Source organism: Chiloscyllium punctatum, unplaced genomic scaffold (assembly GCF_047496795.1).
Source record: "Chiloscyllium punctatum isolate Juve2018m unplaced genomic scaffold, sChiPun1.3 scaffold_458, whole genome shotgun sequence".
NCBI lineage: Eukaryota > Metazoa > Chordata > Chondrichthyes > Orectolobiformes > Hemiscylliidae > Chiloscyllium > Chiloscyllium punctatum.
In genome coordinates, this window is record NW_027310192.1 from 61,268 (window position 1) to 75,000 (window position 13,733).

The 13,733-nt window shown below is 53.6% G+C and overlaps 1 protein-coding gene across 1 annotated transcript in view; it reads right to left on the reverse strand.

Annotated features, from left to right (window-relative positions):
* The window catches only part of parp2 (poly (ADP-ribose) polymerase 2), a 110,880-nt gene that overhangs the window by 11,537 nt on the left and 85,610 nt on the right, over positions 1 to 13,733 (reverse strand). Inside the window, exon 11 of the mRNA XM_072567523.1 lies at positions 2,162 to 2,315. Coding sequence (XP_072423624.1) covers positions 2,162 to 2,315 — 154 coding nt within the window. The remainder of the gene's footprint in view (positions 1 to 2,161; positions 2,316 to 13,733) is intronic.

Here is a 13,733-nt window from a genome sequence, read left to right on the forward strand (position 1 = left end):
CAAACCTTCTCAGAATTTACATCCTCGACTGAAAATTGGATCGGGTCCATTGGGATTGTGTTCAATGGGAGTGAACAGGAAAGGGGGTTTGGGGACCATTGAGATTGTGTCCATAGGGAGTGAATGGGAAGAGGGGGTTTGGGGTCCATTGGGATTGTGTCCATAGGGAGTGAATGGGAAGAGGGGGTTTGGGGTCCATTGGGATTGTGTCCAATGGGAGTGAATGGGAAGAGGGGGTTTGGGGTCCATTGGGATTGTGTCCAATGGGAGTGAACGGGAAGGGGGGGGCTTGGGGTCCATTGGGATTGTGTCCAATGGGAGTGAATGGGAAGGGGGTTTGGGGTCCATTGGGATTGTGTCCAATGGGAGTGAACGGGAAGGGGGTTTGGGGTCCATTGGGATTGTGTCCAATGGGAGCGAATGGGAAGGGTGTTTAGGGTCCAGTGGGATTGTGTCCAATGGGAGTGAACGGGAAGGGGGGGGGTTTGGGGTCCAGTGGGATTGTGTCCAATGGGAGCGAATGGGAAGGGGGTTTGGGGTCCATTGGGATTGTGTCCAATGGGAGCGAATGGGAAGAGGGGGTTTGGGGTCCATTGGGATTGTGTCCAATGGGAGCGAATGGGAAGGGGGTTTGGGGTCCATTGGGATTGTGTCCAATGGGAGTGAACGGGAAGGGGGTTTTGGGTCCAGTGGGATTGTGTCCAATGGGAGTGAATGGGAAGGGTGTTTGGGATCCAGTGGGATTGTGTCCAATAGGAGTGAACGGGAAGGGGGGGGTTTGGGGTCCATTGGGATTGTGTCCAATGGGAGTGAACGGGAAGGGGGTTTGGGGTCCATTGGGATTGTGTCCAATGGGAGTGAATGGGAAGGGGGTTTGGGGTCCATTGGGATTGTGTCCAATGGGAGTGAATGGGAAGGGGGTTTGGGGTCCATTGGGATTGTGTCCAATGGGAGTGAATGGGAAGGGGGTTTGGGGTCCATTGGGTTTGTGTCCAATGGGAGTGAATGGGAAGGGGGTTTGGGGTCCAGTGGGATTGTGTCCATAGGGAGTGAATGGGAAGGGTGTTTGGGGTCCATTGGGATTGTGTCCAATGGGAGTGAATGGGAAGGGTGTTTGGGGTCCAGTGGGATTGTGTCCAATGGGAGTGAACGGGAAGGGGGGGGGTTTGGGGTCCATTGGGATTGTGTCCAATGGGAGTGAATGGGAAGGGGGTTTGGGGTCCATTGGGATTGTGTCCAATGGGAGTGAATGGGAAGGGGGTTTGGGGTCCATTGGGATTGTGTCCAATGGGAGCGAATGGGAAGGGGGTTTGGGGTCCATTGGGATTGTGTCCAATGGGAGCGAATGGGAAGAGGGGGTTTGGGGTCCATTGGGATTGTGTCCAATGGGAGTGAACGGGAAGGGGGTTTTGGGTCCAGTGGGATTGTGTCCAATGGGAGTGAATGGGAAGGGTGTTTGGGATCCAGTGGGATTGTGTCCAATGGGAGTGAACGGGAAGGGGGGGGTTTGGGGTCCATTGGGATTGTGTCCAATGGGAGTGAACGGGAAGGGGGTTTTGGGTCCATTGGGATTGTGTCCAATGGGAGCGAATGGGAAGGGGGTTTGGGGTCCATTGGGATTGTGTCCAATGGGAGCGAATGGAAAGAGGGGGTTTGGGGTCCATTGGGATTGTGTCCAATGGGAGTGAATGGGAAGGGGGTTTGGGGTCCATTGGGATTGTGTCCAATGGGAGTGAATGGGAAGGGGGTTTGGGGTCCATTGGGATTGTGTCCAATGGGAGTGAATGGGAAGGGGGGGGTTTGGGGTCCAGTGGGATTGTGTCCAATGGGAGTGAACGGGAAGGGGTTTTGGGGTCTAGTGGGATTGGGTCCAATGGGAGTAAATGGGAAGGGGGGGATTTGGGGTCCATTGGGATTGTGTCCAATGGGAGTAAATGGGAAGGGGGGTGGTTTGGGGTCCATTGGGATTGTGTCCAATGGGAGCGAATGGGAAGGGGGGGGGTTTGGGGTCCATTGGGATTGGGATGGGACTGGAAGTGGGAGTGTGAGTGGGGTGGGACTGCATCCCTCGTTGTAAAGAACCTCAGTGAACCCAGCCCGTCTCCACCCAGTCACAAGTTACCCAAACATCAGACATTGAGAGTCCAGTCCGTCTTCTTACCCAGTGGAGCCTTCTTGGTATCATATTTCATTTGGACCACCATCTCCTCCATGGCCTTTATGTTGCAAATCAGTTCAATCAGCTCCTGCACACGATGGTCCAGCTTTGACTCCAACTTGGGGACCTTCTCCGTCTGTCCGACCTTGGTGCTCTGCTGTAACATGGGAACCAACAGGTCAGTGGGGTGAGCCCGCTGCGCGTGATCGTGACCCATTGACCTCGTCGGCTTTCTTCCAAACTCGTGACTGAAGGTCAGCATCGTGTCATGGTCACTGCACTGGAGGAAGCCATTTGGTCAGCTGCTCCCAGGCCAGCTTCCTACAACAGTGGCTCATCTCCCCCTACTGCCCTCGCATCTCCCTCCCTCTGTGGCACTGCAAATATCTTCAGATACATGTTCAATTTGTAGAGTCATGGAGATGGACAGCACTGAAACAGACCCTTCGGTCCAACTCGTCCGTGCCGACCCAGATATCCCAACCCAACCTAGTCCCGTTTGCCAGCGCTTGGCCCATATCCCTCTAAACCCTTCGTATTCCTGTCCCCCAACCAGATGTCTTCCAAATGCTGTCGTTGTACCAGCCTGAACCCTTTCCTCTGGCAGCTCATTCCATGCACGCGCCACCCTGTGTGTGAAAAAGTTGTGCCTCAAGTCCTTTTTAAACCTTTCCCCCTCACCTCCCCCGCCCCAGGGAAAAGACCTTGTCTATTTATCCTATCGATGCCCCCTCATGATTTTATAAACCTCTATAGGATCCCCCCCTCAGTCTCCGACGCTCCAGTGAAAACAGCCCCAGCCTGTTCAGCCTCTCCATGTAGCTCAAACCCTCCAACCCTGGCAACATCCTTGTAAATCCTTTCAGGTTTCACGACATCCTTCCTATAGCAGGGAGACTCAAACTTAATGCAGTATTCCCAAAGTGTGGGCTCATCAACGTCATGTAGAGGTCTCTTATCTCTGGATTCATTCTTGTTAAATCTTTTCCTGTGCCGTCTCCAATCCCTCCAGCCTCTTCCTGAAGTTTCTGCGACCATTCCAAAGTTCTCCGTGCTGGCCTCCGTCTTCTACCCTCTGCGATGTCCGTCCTTAGTTTCCCCCACCCTTGAGAAGTCGGGGGGGTAAGCAACCTTCAGGAAGCGCTGCAGTCCAGTGCAGTGGGGTAGACCCACAACGCCCCGTCAGGGAGGGGAATCCCAGGATTCTGACACAGGGAGGAACGGCCAATATATTTCCGAGTCGGGACCGGGAGTGGTGAGGAGTGGGGGGAAGGAATTTCAGACGGTGTGTCGTTCCCGTGTGTCTGCTGTCACTCGAATGTTAAAAATTTGCCGCCCAGTCTTGACCCTCCCACCCCACTGAAAAGACTTGATCTAAGCCTCACGTGATTTTATAAAGTACTGGTGGGGACAGGTCTGTCCCTGCATAACACTGGGGTACAGTACTGGTGGGGACAGGTCTGTCACTGTATAACACTGGGGTACAGTACTGGTGGGGACAGGTCTGTCCCTGTATAACACTGGGGTACAGTACCGGTGGGGACAGGTCTGTCCGTGTATAACACTGGGGTACAGTACTGGTGGGGACAGGTCTGTCCGTGTATAACACTGGGGTACAGAACTGGTGGGGACAGGTCTGTCACTGTATAACACTGGGGTACAGTACTGGTGGTGACAGGTCTGTCAGTGTATAACACTGGGGTACAGTACTGGAGGGGACGGGTCTGTCAGTGTATAACACTGGGGTACAGTACTGGTGGGGACAGGTCTGTCACTGTATAACACTGGGGTACAGTACTGGTGGGGACAGGTCTGTCCGTGTATAACACTGGGGTACAGTACTGGTGGGGACAGGTCTGTCAGTGTATAACACTGGGGTACAGAGCTGGTGGGGACAGGTCTGTCACTGTATAACACTGGGGTACAGTACTGGTGGGGACAGGTCTGTCAGTGTATAACACTGGGGTACAGTACTGGAGGGGACGGGTCAGTCACTGTATAACACTGGGGTACAGTACTGGTGGGGACAGGTCTGTCTCTGTATAACACTGGGGTACAGTACTGGTGGGGACAGGTCTGTCTCTGTAAAACACTGGGGTACAGTACTGGTGGTGACCGGTCTGTCTCTGTATAACACTGGGGTACAGTACTGGTGGGGACAGGTCTGTCCCTGTATAACACTGGGGTACAGTACTGGTGGGGACAGGTCTGTCACTGTATAACACTGGGGTACATTACTGGTGGTGACAGGTCTGTCCCTGTATAACACTGGGGTACAGTACTGGTGGGGACAGGTCTGTCCCTGTATAACACTGGGGTACAGTACTGGTGGGGACAGGTCTGTCACTGTATAACACTGGGGTACAGTACTGGTGGCGACAGGTCTGTCACTGTATAACACTGGGGTACAGTACTGGTGGGGACGGGTCTGTCCCTGTATAACACTGGGGTACAGTACTGGTGGGGACAGGTCTGTCACTTTATAACACTGGGGTACAGTACTGGTGGGGACAGGTCTGTCCCTGTATAACACTGGGGTACAGTACTGGTGGGGACGGGTCTGTCAGTGTATAACACTGGGGTACACTACGGGTGGGGACGGGTCTGTCCCTGTATAACACTGGGGTACAGTACTGGTGGGGACAGGTATGTCACTGTATAACACTGGGGTACAGTACTGGTGGGGACGGGTCTGTCCCTGTATAACACTGGGGTACAGTACTGGTGGGGATAGGTCTGTCACTGAATAACACTGGGGTACAGTACTGGTGGGGACGGGTCTGTCAGTGTATAACACTGGGGTATAGTACTGGTGGGGAGGGGTCTGTCACTGTATAACACTGGGGTACAGTACTGGTGGGGACAGGTCTGTCACTGTATATCACAGGGGTACAGTACTGGTGGGGACAGGTCTGTCACTGTATAACACTGGGGTACAGTACTGGTGGGGACGGGTCAGTCCCTGTATAACACTGGGGTACAGTACTGGTGGGGACAGGTCTGTCAGTGTATAACACTGGGGTACAGTACTGGTGGGGACAGGTCTGTCACTGTATAACACTGGGGTACAGTACTGGTGGGGACAGGCCTGTCACTGTATAACACTGGGGTACAGTACTGGTGGGGACAGGTCTGTCACTGTATAACACTGGGGTACAGTACTGGTGGGGGTAGGTCTGTCATTGTATAACACTGGGGTAGAGTACGGGTGGGGATGGATCTGTCCCTGTATAACACTGGGGTAGAGTACTGGTGGGTCAGGTCTGTCACTGTATAACACTGGGGTACAGTACTGGTGGGGACAGGCCTGTCACTGTATAACACTGGGGTACAGTACTGGTGGGGACAGGTCTGTCACTGTATAACACTGGGGTACAGTACTGGTGGGGGTAGGTCTGTCATTGTATAACACTGGGGTAGAGTACGGGTGGGGATGGATCTGTCCCTGTATAACACTGGGGTAGAGTACTGGTGGGTCAGGTCTGTCACTGTATAACACTGGGGTACAGTACTGGTGGTGACAGGTCTGTCCCTGTATAACACTGGGGTACAGTAGTGGTGGGGACAGGTCTGTCCCTGTATAACACTGGGGAACAGTACTGGTGGGGACGGGTCTGTCACTGTATAACACTGGGGTACAGTACTGGTGGGGACAGGTCTGTCACTGTATAACACTGGGGTACAGTACTGGTGGGGACAGGTCTGTCACTGTATAACACTGGGGTACAGTACTGGTGGGGGTAGGTTTGTCATTGTATAACACTGGGGTAGAGTACGGGTGGGGATGGATCTGTCCCAGTATAACACTGGGGTAGAGTACTGGTGGGTCAGGTCTGTCACTGTATAACACTGGGGTACAGTACTGGTGGTGACAGGTCTGTCCCTGTATAACACTGGGGTACAGTACTGGTGGGGACAGGTCTGTCCCTGTATAACACTGGGGTACAGTACTGGTGGGGACAGGTCTGTCACTGTATAACACTGGGGTACAGTACTGGTGGGGTCAGGTCTGTCCCTGTATAACACTGGGGTACAGTACTGGTGGGGACAGGTCTGTCCCTGTATAACATTGGGGTACAGTACTGGTGGGGACAGGTCTGTCCCTGTATAACACTGGGGTACAGTACGGGTGTGGACGGGTCTGTCCCTGTATAACACTGGGGTACAGTACTGGTGGGGACAGGTCTGTCGCTGTATAATACTGGGGTACAGTACTGGCGGGGACAGGTCTGTCGCTGTATAACACTGGGATACAGTACTGGCGGGGACAGGTCTGTCCCTGAATAACACTGGGGTACAAAACTGGTGGGGATGGGGGTGTCGCTGTATAACACTGGGGTACAGTACTGGTGGGGGTAGGTCTGTCACTGTATAACACTGGGGTACAGTACTGGTGGGGACGGGTCTGTCCCTGTATAACACTGGAGTACAATACTGGTGTGGAAGGGTCTGTCCCTGTATAACACTGGGGTACAGTACTGGTGGGGACAGGTCTGTCAGTGTATAACACTGGGGTACAGTACTGGTGGGGACGGGTCTGTCTCTGTATAACACTGGGGTACAGTACTGGTGGTGACCGGTCTGTCTCTGTATAACACTGGGGTACAGTACTGGTGGGGACAGGTCTGTCCCTGTATAACACTGGGGTACAGTACTGGTGGGGACAGGTCTGTCACTGTATAACACTGGGGTACAGTACTGGTGGTGACAGGTCTGTCCCTGTATAACACTGGGGTACAGTACTGGTGGGGACAGGTCTGTCCCTGTATAACACTGGGGTACAGTACTGGTGGGGACAGGTCTGTCACTGTATAACACTGGGGTACAGTACTGGTGGCGACAGGTCTGTCACTGTATAACACTGGGGTACAGTACTGGTGGGGACGGGTCTGTCCCTGTATAACACTGGGGTACAGTACTGGTGGGGACAGGTCTGTCACTTTATAACACTGGGGTACAGTACTGGTGGGGACAGGTCTGTCCCTGTATAACACTGGGGTACAGTACTGGTGGGGACGGGTCTGTCAGTGTATAACACTGGGGTACACTACGGGTGGGGACGGGTCTGTCCCTGTATAACACTGGGGTACAGTACTGGTGGGGACAGGTATGTCACTGTATAACACTGGTGTACAGTACTGGTGGGGACGGGTCTGTCCCTGTATAACACTGGGGTACAGTACTGGTGGGGATAGGTCTGTCACTGAATAACACTGGGGTACAGTACTGGTGGGGACGGGTCTGTCAGTGTATAACACTGGGGTATAGTACTGGTGGGGAGGGGTCTGTCACTGTGTAACACTGGGGTACAGTACTGGTGGGGACAGGTCTGTCACTGTATAACACTGGGGTACAGTACTGGTGGGGGTAGGTCTGTCATTGTATAACACTGGGGTAGAGTACGGGTGGGGATGGATCTGTCCCTGTATAACACTGGGGTAGAGTACTGGTGGGTCAGGTCTGTCACTGTATAACACTGGGGTACAGTACTGGTGGTGACAGGTCTGTCCCTGTATAACACTGGGGTACAGTACTGGTGGGGACAGGTCTGTCCCTGTATAACACTGGGGAACAGTACTGGTGGGGACGGGTCTGTCACTGTATAACACTGGGGTACAGTACTGGTGGGGACAGGTCTGTCACTGTATAACACTGGGGTACAGTACTGGTGGGGACAGGTCTGTCACTGTATAACACTGGGGTACAGTACTGGTGGGGGTAGGTCTGTCATTGTATAACACTGGGGTAGAGTACGGGTGGGGATGGATCTGTCCCTGTATAACACTGGGGTAGAGTACTGGTGGGTCAGGTCTGTCACTGTATAACACTGGGGTACAGTACTGGTGGTGACAGGTCTGTCCCTGTATAACACTGGGGTACAGTACTGGTGGGGACAGGTCTGTCTCTGTATAACACTGGGGTACAGTACTGGTGGGGACAGGTCTGTCACTGTATAACACTGGGGTACAGTACTGGTGGGGTCAGGTCTGTCCCTGTATAACACTGGGGTACAGTACTGGTGGGGACAGGTCTGTCCCTGTATAACATTGGGGTACAGTACTGGTGGGGACAGGTCTGTCCCTGTATAACACTGGGGTACAGTACGGGTGTGGACGGGTCTGTCCCTGTATAACACTGGGGTACAGTACTGGTGGGGACAGGTCTGTCGCTGTATAATACTGGGGTACAGTACTGGCGGGGACAGGTCTGTCGCTGTATAACACTGGGATACAGTACTGGCGGGGACAGGTCTGTCCCTGAATAACACTGGGGTACAAAACTGGTGGGGATGGGGGTGTCGCTGTATAACACTGGGGTACAGTACTGGTGGGGGTAGGTCTGTCACTGTATAACACTGGGGTACAGTACTGGTGGGGACGGGTCTGTCCCTGTATAACACTGGGGTACAGTACTGGTGGGGACAGGTCTGTCAGTGTATAACACTGGGGTACAGTACTGGTGGGGACGGGTCTGTCTCTGTATAACACTGGGGTACAGTACTGTCCCTGTATAACACTGGGGTACAGTACTGGTGGGGACGGGTCTGTCACTGTATAACACTGGGGTACAGTACTGGTGGGGACGGGTCTGTCCCTGTATAACACTGGGGTACAGTACTGGTGGGGACGTGTCTGTCACTGTATAACACTGGGGTAAAGTACGGGTGGGGACGGGTCTGTTCCTGTATAACACGGGTACAGTACTGGTGGGGACAGGTCTGTCCCTGTATAACACTGGGGTACAGTACGGGTGGGGACAGGTCTGACTCTGTATAACACTGGGGTAGAGTACGGGTGGGGACGGGTCTGTCCCTGTATAACACTGGGGTAGAGTACTGGTGGGTCAGGTCTGTCACTGTATAACACTGGGGTACAGTACTGGTGGGGACGGGTCTGTCACTGTATAACACTGGGGTACAGTACTGGTGGGGACAGGTCTGTCACTGTATAACACTGGGGTACAGTACTGGAGGGGACGGGTCTGTCACTGTATAACACTGGGGTAAAGTACGGGTGGGGACGGGTCTGTTCCTGTATAACACGGGTACAGTACTGGTGAGGACAGGTCTGTCCCTCTATAACACTGGGGTACAGTACTGGTGGGGACAGGTCTGTCAGTGTATAACACTGGGGTACAGTACTGGTGGGGACCGGTCTGTCACTGTATAGCACTGGGGTACAGTACTGGTGGGGACAGGTCTGTCACTATATAACACTGGGGTACAGTCCTGGTGTGGACGGGTCTGTCCCTGTATAACACTGGGGTACAGTACAGGTGGGGACAGGTCTGTCTCTGTATAACACTGGGGTACAGTACTGGTGGGGACAGGTCTGTCCCTGTATAACACTGGGGTACAGTACTGGTGGGGACGGGTCTGTCACTGTGTAACACTGGGGTACAGTACTGGTGGGGACGGGTCTGTCTCTGTATAACACTGGGGTACAGTACTGGTGGGGACGGGTCTGTCACTGTATAACACTGGGGTAAAGTACGGGTGGGGACGGGTCTGTTCCTGTATAACACGGGTACAGTACTGGTGGGGACAGGTCTGTCCCTGTATAACACTGGGGTACAGTACGGGTGGGGACAGGTCTGTCCCTGTATAACACTGGGGTACAGTACGGGTGGGGACAGGTCTGTCTCTGTATAACACTGGGGTACAGTACGGGTGGGGACAGGTCTGTCTCTGTATAACACTGGGGTAGAGTACGGGTGGGGACGGGTCTGTTCCTGTATAACACGGGTACAGTACTGGTGGGGACAGGTCTGTCCCTGTATAACACTGGGGTACAGTACGGGTGGGGACAGGTCTGTCTCTGTATAACACTGGGGTAGAGTACGGGTGGGGACGGGTCTGTCCCTGTATAACACTGGTGTACAGTACTGGTGGGGACAGGTCTGTCTCTGTATAACACTGGGGTAGAGTACGGGTGGGGACGGGTCTGTCCCTGTATAACACTGGGGTAGAGTACTGGTGGGGACAGGTCTGTCTCTGTATAACACTGGGGTAGAGTACGGGTGGGGACGGGTCTGTCACTGTATAACACTGGGGTACAGTACTGGTGGGGACAGGTCTGTCACTGTATAACACTGGGGTACAGTACTGGTGGGGACAGGTCTGTCACTGTATAACACTGGGGGACAGTACTGGTGGGGACGGGTCTGTCACTGTATAACACTGGGGTACAGTACCGGTGGGGACAGGTCTGTCACTGTATAACACTGGGGTACAGTACTGGTGGGGACGGGTCTGTCACTGTATAACACTGGGGTAAAGTACGGGTGGGGACGGGTCTGTTCCTGTATAACACGGGTCCAGTACTGGTGGGGACAGGTCTGTCTCTGTATAACACTGGGGTACAGTACTGGTGGGGACAGGTCAGTCACTGTATAACACTGGGGTACAGTACTGGTGGGGACAGGTCTGTCCATGTATAACACTGGGGTAATGTACTAGTGGGGACAGGTCAGTCACTGTATAACACTGGGGTACAATACTGGTGGGGACAGGCCTGTCAGTGTATAACACTGGGGTACAGTACTGGTGGGGACAGGTCTGTCCCTGTATAACACTGGGGTACAGTACTGGTGGGGACGGGTCTGTCACTGTATAACACTGGGATACAGTAGTGGTGGGGATGGGTCTGTCACTGTATAATACTGGGGTACAGTACTGGTGGGGACAGGTCTGTCAGTGTATAACACTGGGGTACAGTACTGGTGGGGACCGGTCTGTCACTGTATAGCACTGGGGTACAGTACTGGTGGGGACCGGTTTTTCAGTGTATAACACTGGGGTACAGTACTGGTGGGGACAGGTCTGTCTCTGTATAACACTGGGGTACAGTACAGGTGGGGACCGGTCTGTCAGTGTATAACACTGGGGTAGAGTACTGGTGGGGACGGGTCTGTCACTGTATAACACTGGGGTATAGTACTGGTGGGGACGGGTCTGTCACTGTATAACACTGGGGTACAGTACTGGTGGGGACAGGTCTGTCCCTGTATAACACTGGGGTACAGTACTGGTGGGGACAGGTCTGTCAGTGTATAACACTGGGGTACAGTACTGGTGGGGACGGGTCTGTCCCTGTATAACACTGGGGTACAGTACTGGTGGGGAAAGGTCTGTCCCTGTATAACACTGGGGTACAGTACTGGTGGGGACAGGTCAGTCACTGTATAACACTGGGGTACAGTACTGGTGGGGACAGGTCTGTGACTGTATAACACTGGGGTACAGTACTGGTGGGGACTGGTTTGTCAGTGTATAACACTGGGGTACAGTACTGGTGGGGACAGGTCTGTCACTGTATAACACTGGGGTACAGTACTGGTGGGGACAGGTCTGTCAGTGTATAACACTGGGATACAGTACTGGTGGGGACAGGTCTGTCCCTGTATAACACTGGGGTACAGTACTGGTGGGGACGGGTCTGTCACTGTATAACACTGGGGTACAGTACTGGTGGGGACAGGTCTGTCACTGTATAACACTGGGGTACAGTACTGGTGGGGGTAGGTCGGTCACTGTATAACACTGGGGTACAATACTGGTGGGGACAGGTCTGTCCCTGTATAACACTGGTGTACAGTACTGGTGGGGACAGGTCTGTCACTGTATAACACTGGGGTACAGTACTGGTGGGGACAGGTCTGTCAGTGTATAACACTGGGGTACAGTACTGGTGGGGACGGGTCTGTCTCTGTATAACACTGGGGTACAGTACTGGTGGGGACGGGTCTGTCACTGTATAACACTGGGGTACAGTACTGGTGGGGACCGGTTTGTCAGTGTATAACACTGGGGTACAGTACTGGTGGGGACGGGTCTGTCTCTGTATAACACTGGGGTACAGTACTGGTGGGGACAGGTCTGTCCCTGTATAACACTGGGGTGCAGTACTGGTGGGGACAGGTCTGTCACTGTATAACACTGGGGTACAGTACTGGTGGGGACCGGTCTGTCACTGTATAACACTGGAGTACAGTCCTGGTGTGGACGGGTCAGTCCCTGTATAACACTGGGGTACAGTACAGGTGGGGCCAGGTGTGTCCCTGTATAACACTGGGGTACAGTACTGGTGGGGACAGGTCAGTCACTGTATAACACTGGGGTACAGTACTGGTGGGGACAGGTCTGTCACTGTATAACACTGGGGTACAGTACTGGTGGGGACAGGTCTGTCCCTGTATAACACTGGGGTACAGTACTGGTGGGGACAGGTCAGTCACTGTATAACACTAGGGTACAATACTGGTGGGGACAGGCCAGTCAGTGTATAACACTGGGGTACAGTACTGGTGGGGACAGGTCTGTCAGTGTATAACACTGGGGTACAGTACTGGTGGGGACCGGTCTGTCCCTGTATAACACTGGGGTACAGTACTGGTGGGGACAGGTCTGTCCCTGTATAACACTGGGGTACAGTACTGGTGGGGACCGGTCTGTCCCTGTATAACACTGGGGTACAGTACTGGTGGGGACAGGTCTGTCCCTGTATAACACTGGGGTACAGTACTGGTGGGGACGGGTCTGTCACTGTATAACACTGGGGTACAGTACTGGTGGGGACGGGTCTGTCACTGTATAACACTGGGGTACAGTACTGGTGGGGACGGGTCTGTCAGTGTATAACACTGGGGTACAGTACTGGTGGGGACCCGTCTGTCACTGTATAGCACTGGGGTACAGTACTGGTGGGGACAGGTCAGTCACTGTATAACACTGGGGTACAATACTGGTGGGGACAGGCCTGTCAGTGTATAACACTGGGGTACAGTACTGGTGGGGACAGGTCTATCACTGTATAACACTGGGATACAGTACTGGTGGGGACAGGTCTGTCAGTGTATAACACTGGGGTACAGTACTGGTGTAGACAGGTCTGTCCCTGTATAACACTGGGGTACAGTACTGGTGGGGAAAGCTCTGTCTCTGTATAACACTGGGGTACAGTACTGGTGTGGACAGGTCTGTCCCTGTATAACACTGGGGAAGAGTACTGGTGGGGACAGGTCTGTCCCTGTATAACACTGGGGTACAGTACTGGTGGGGACCGGTCTGTCACTGTATAACACTGGGGTATAGTACTGGTGGGGACAGGTCTGTCAGTGTATAACACTGGGGTACAGTACTGGTGGGGACAGGTCTGTCACTGTATAACACTGGGGTACAGTACTGGTGGGGACAGTTCTGTCACTGTGTAACACTGGGGTACAGTACTGGTGGGGACAGGTCTGTCAGTGTATAACACTGGGGTACAGTACTGGTGGGGACAGGTCTGTCACTGTATAACACAGGGGTACAGTACAGGTGGGGACAGGTCTGTTACTGTTTAACACTGGGGTACAGTACTGGTGGGGCAGGTCTGTCCCTGTATAACACTGGGCTACAGTACTGGTGGGGACATGTCTGTCCCTGTATAACACTGGGGTACAGTACTGGTGGGGACAGGTCTGTCCCTGTATAACACTGGGGTACAGTACTGGTGGGGACAGGTCTGTCACTGTATAACACTGGGGTACAGTACTGGTGGGGACAGGTCTGTCACTGTATAACACTGGGGTACAG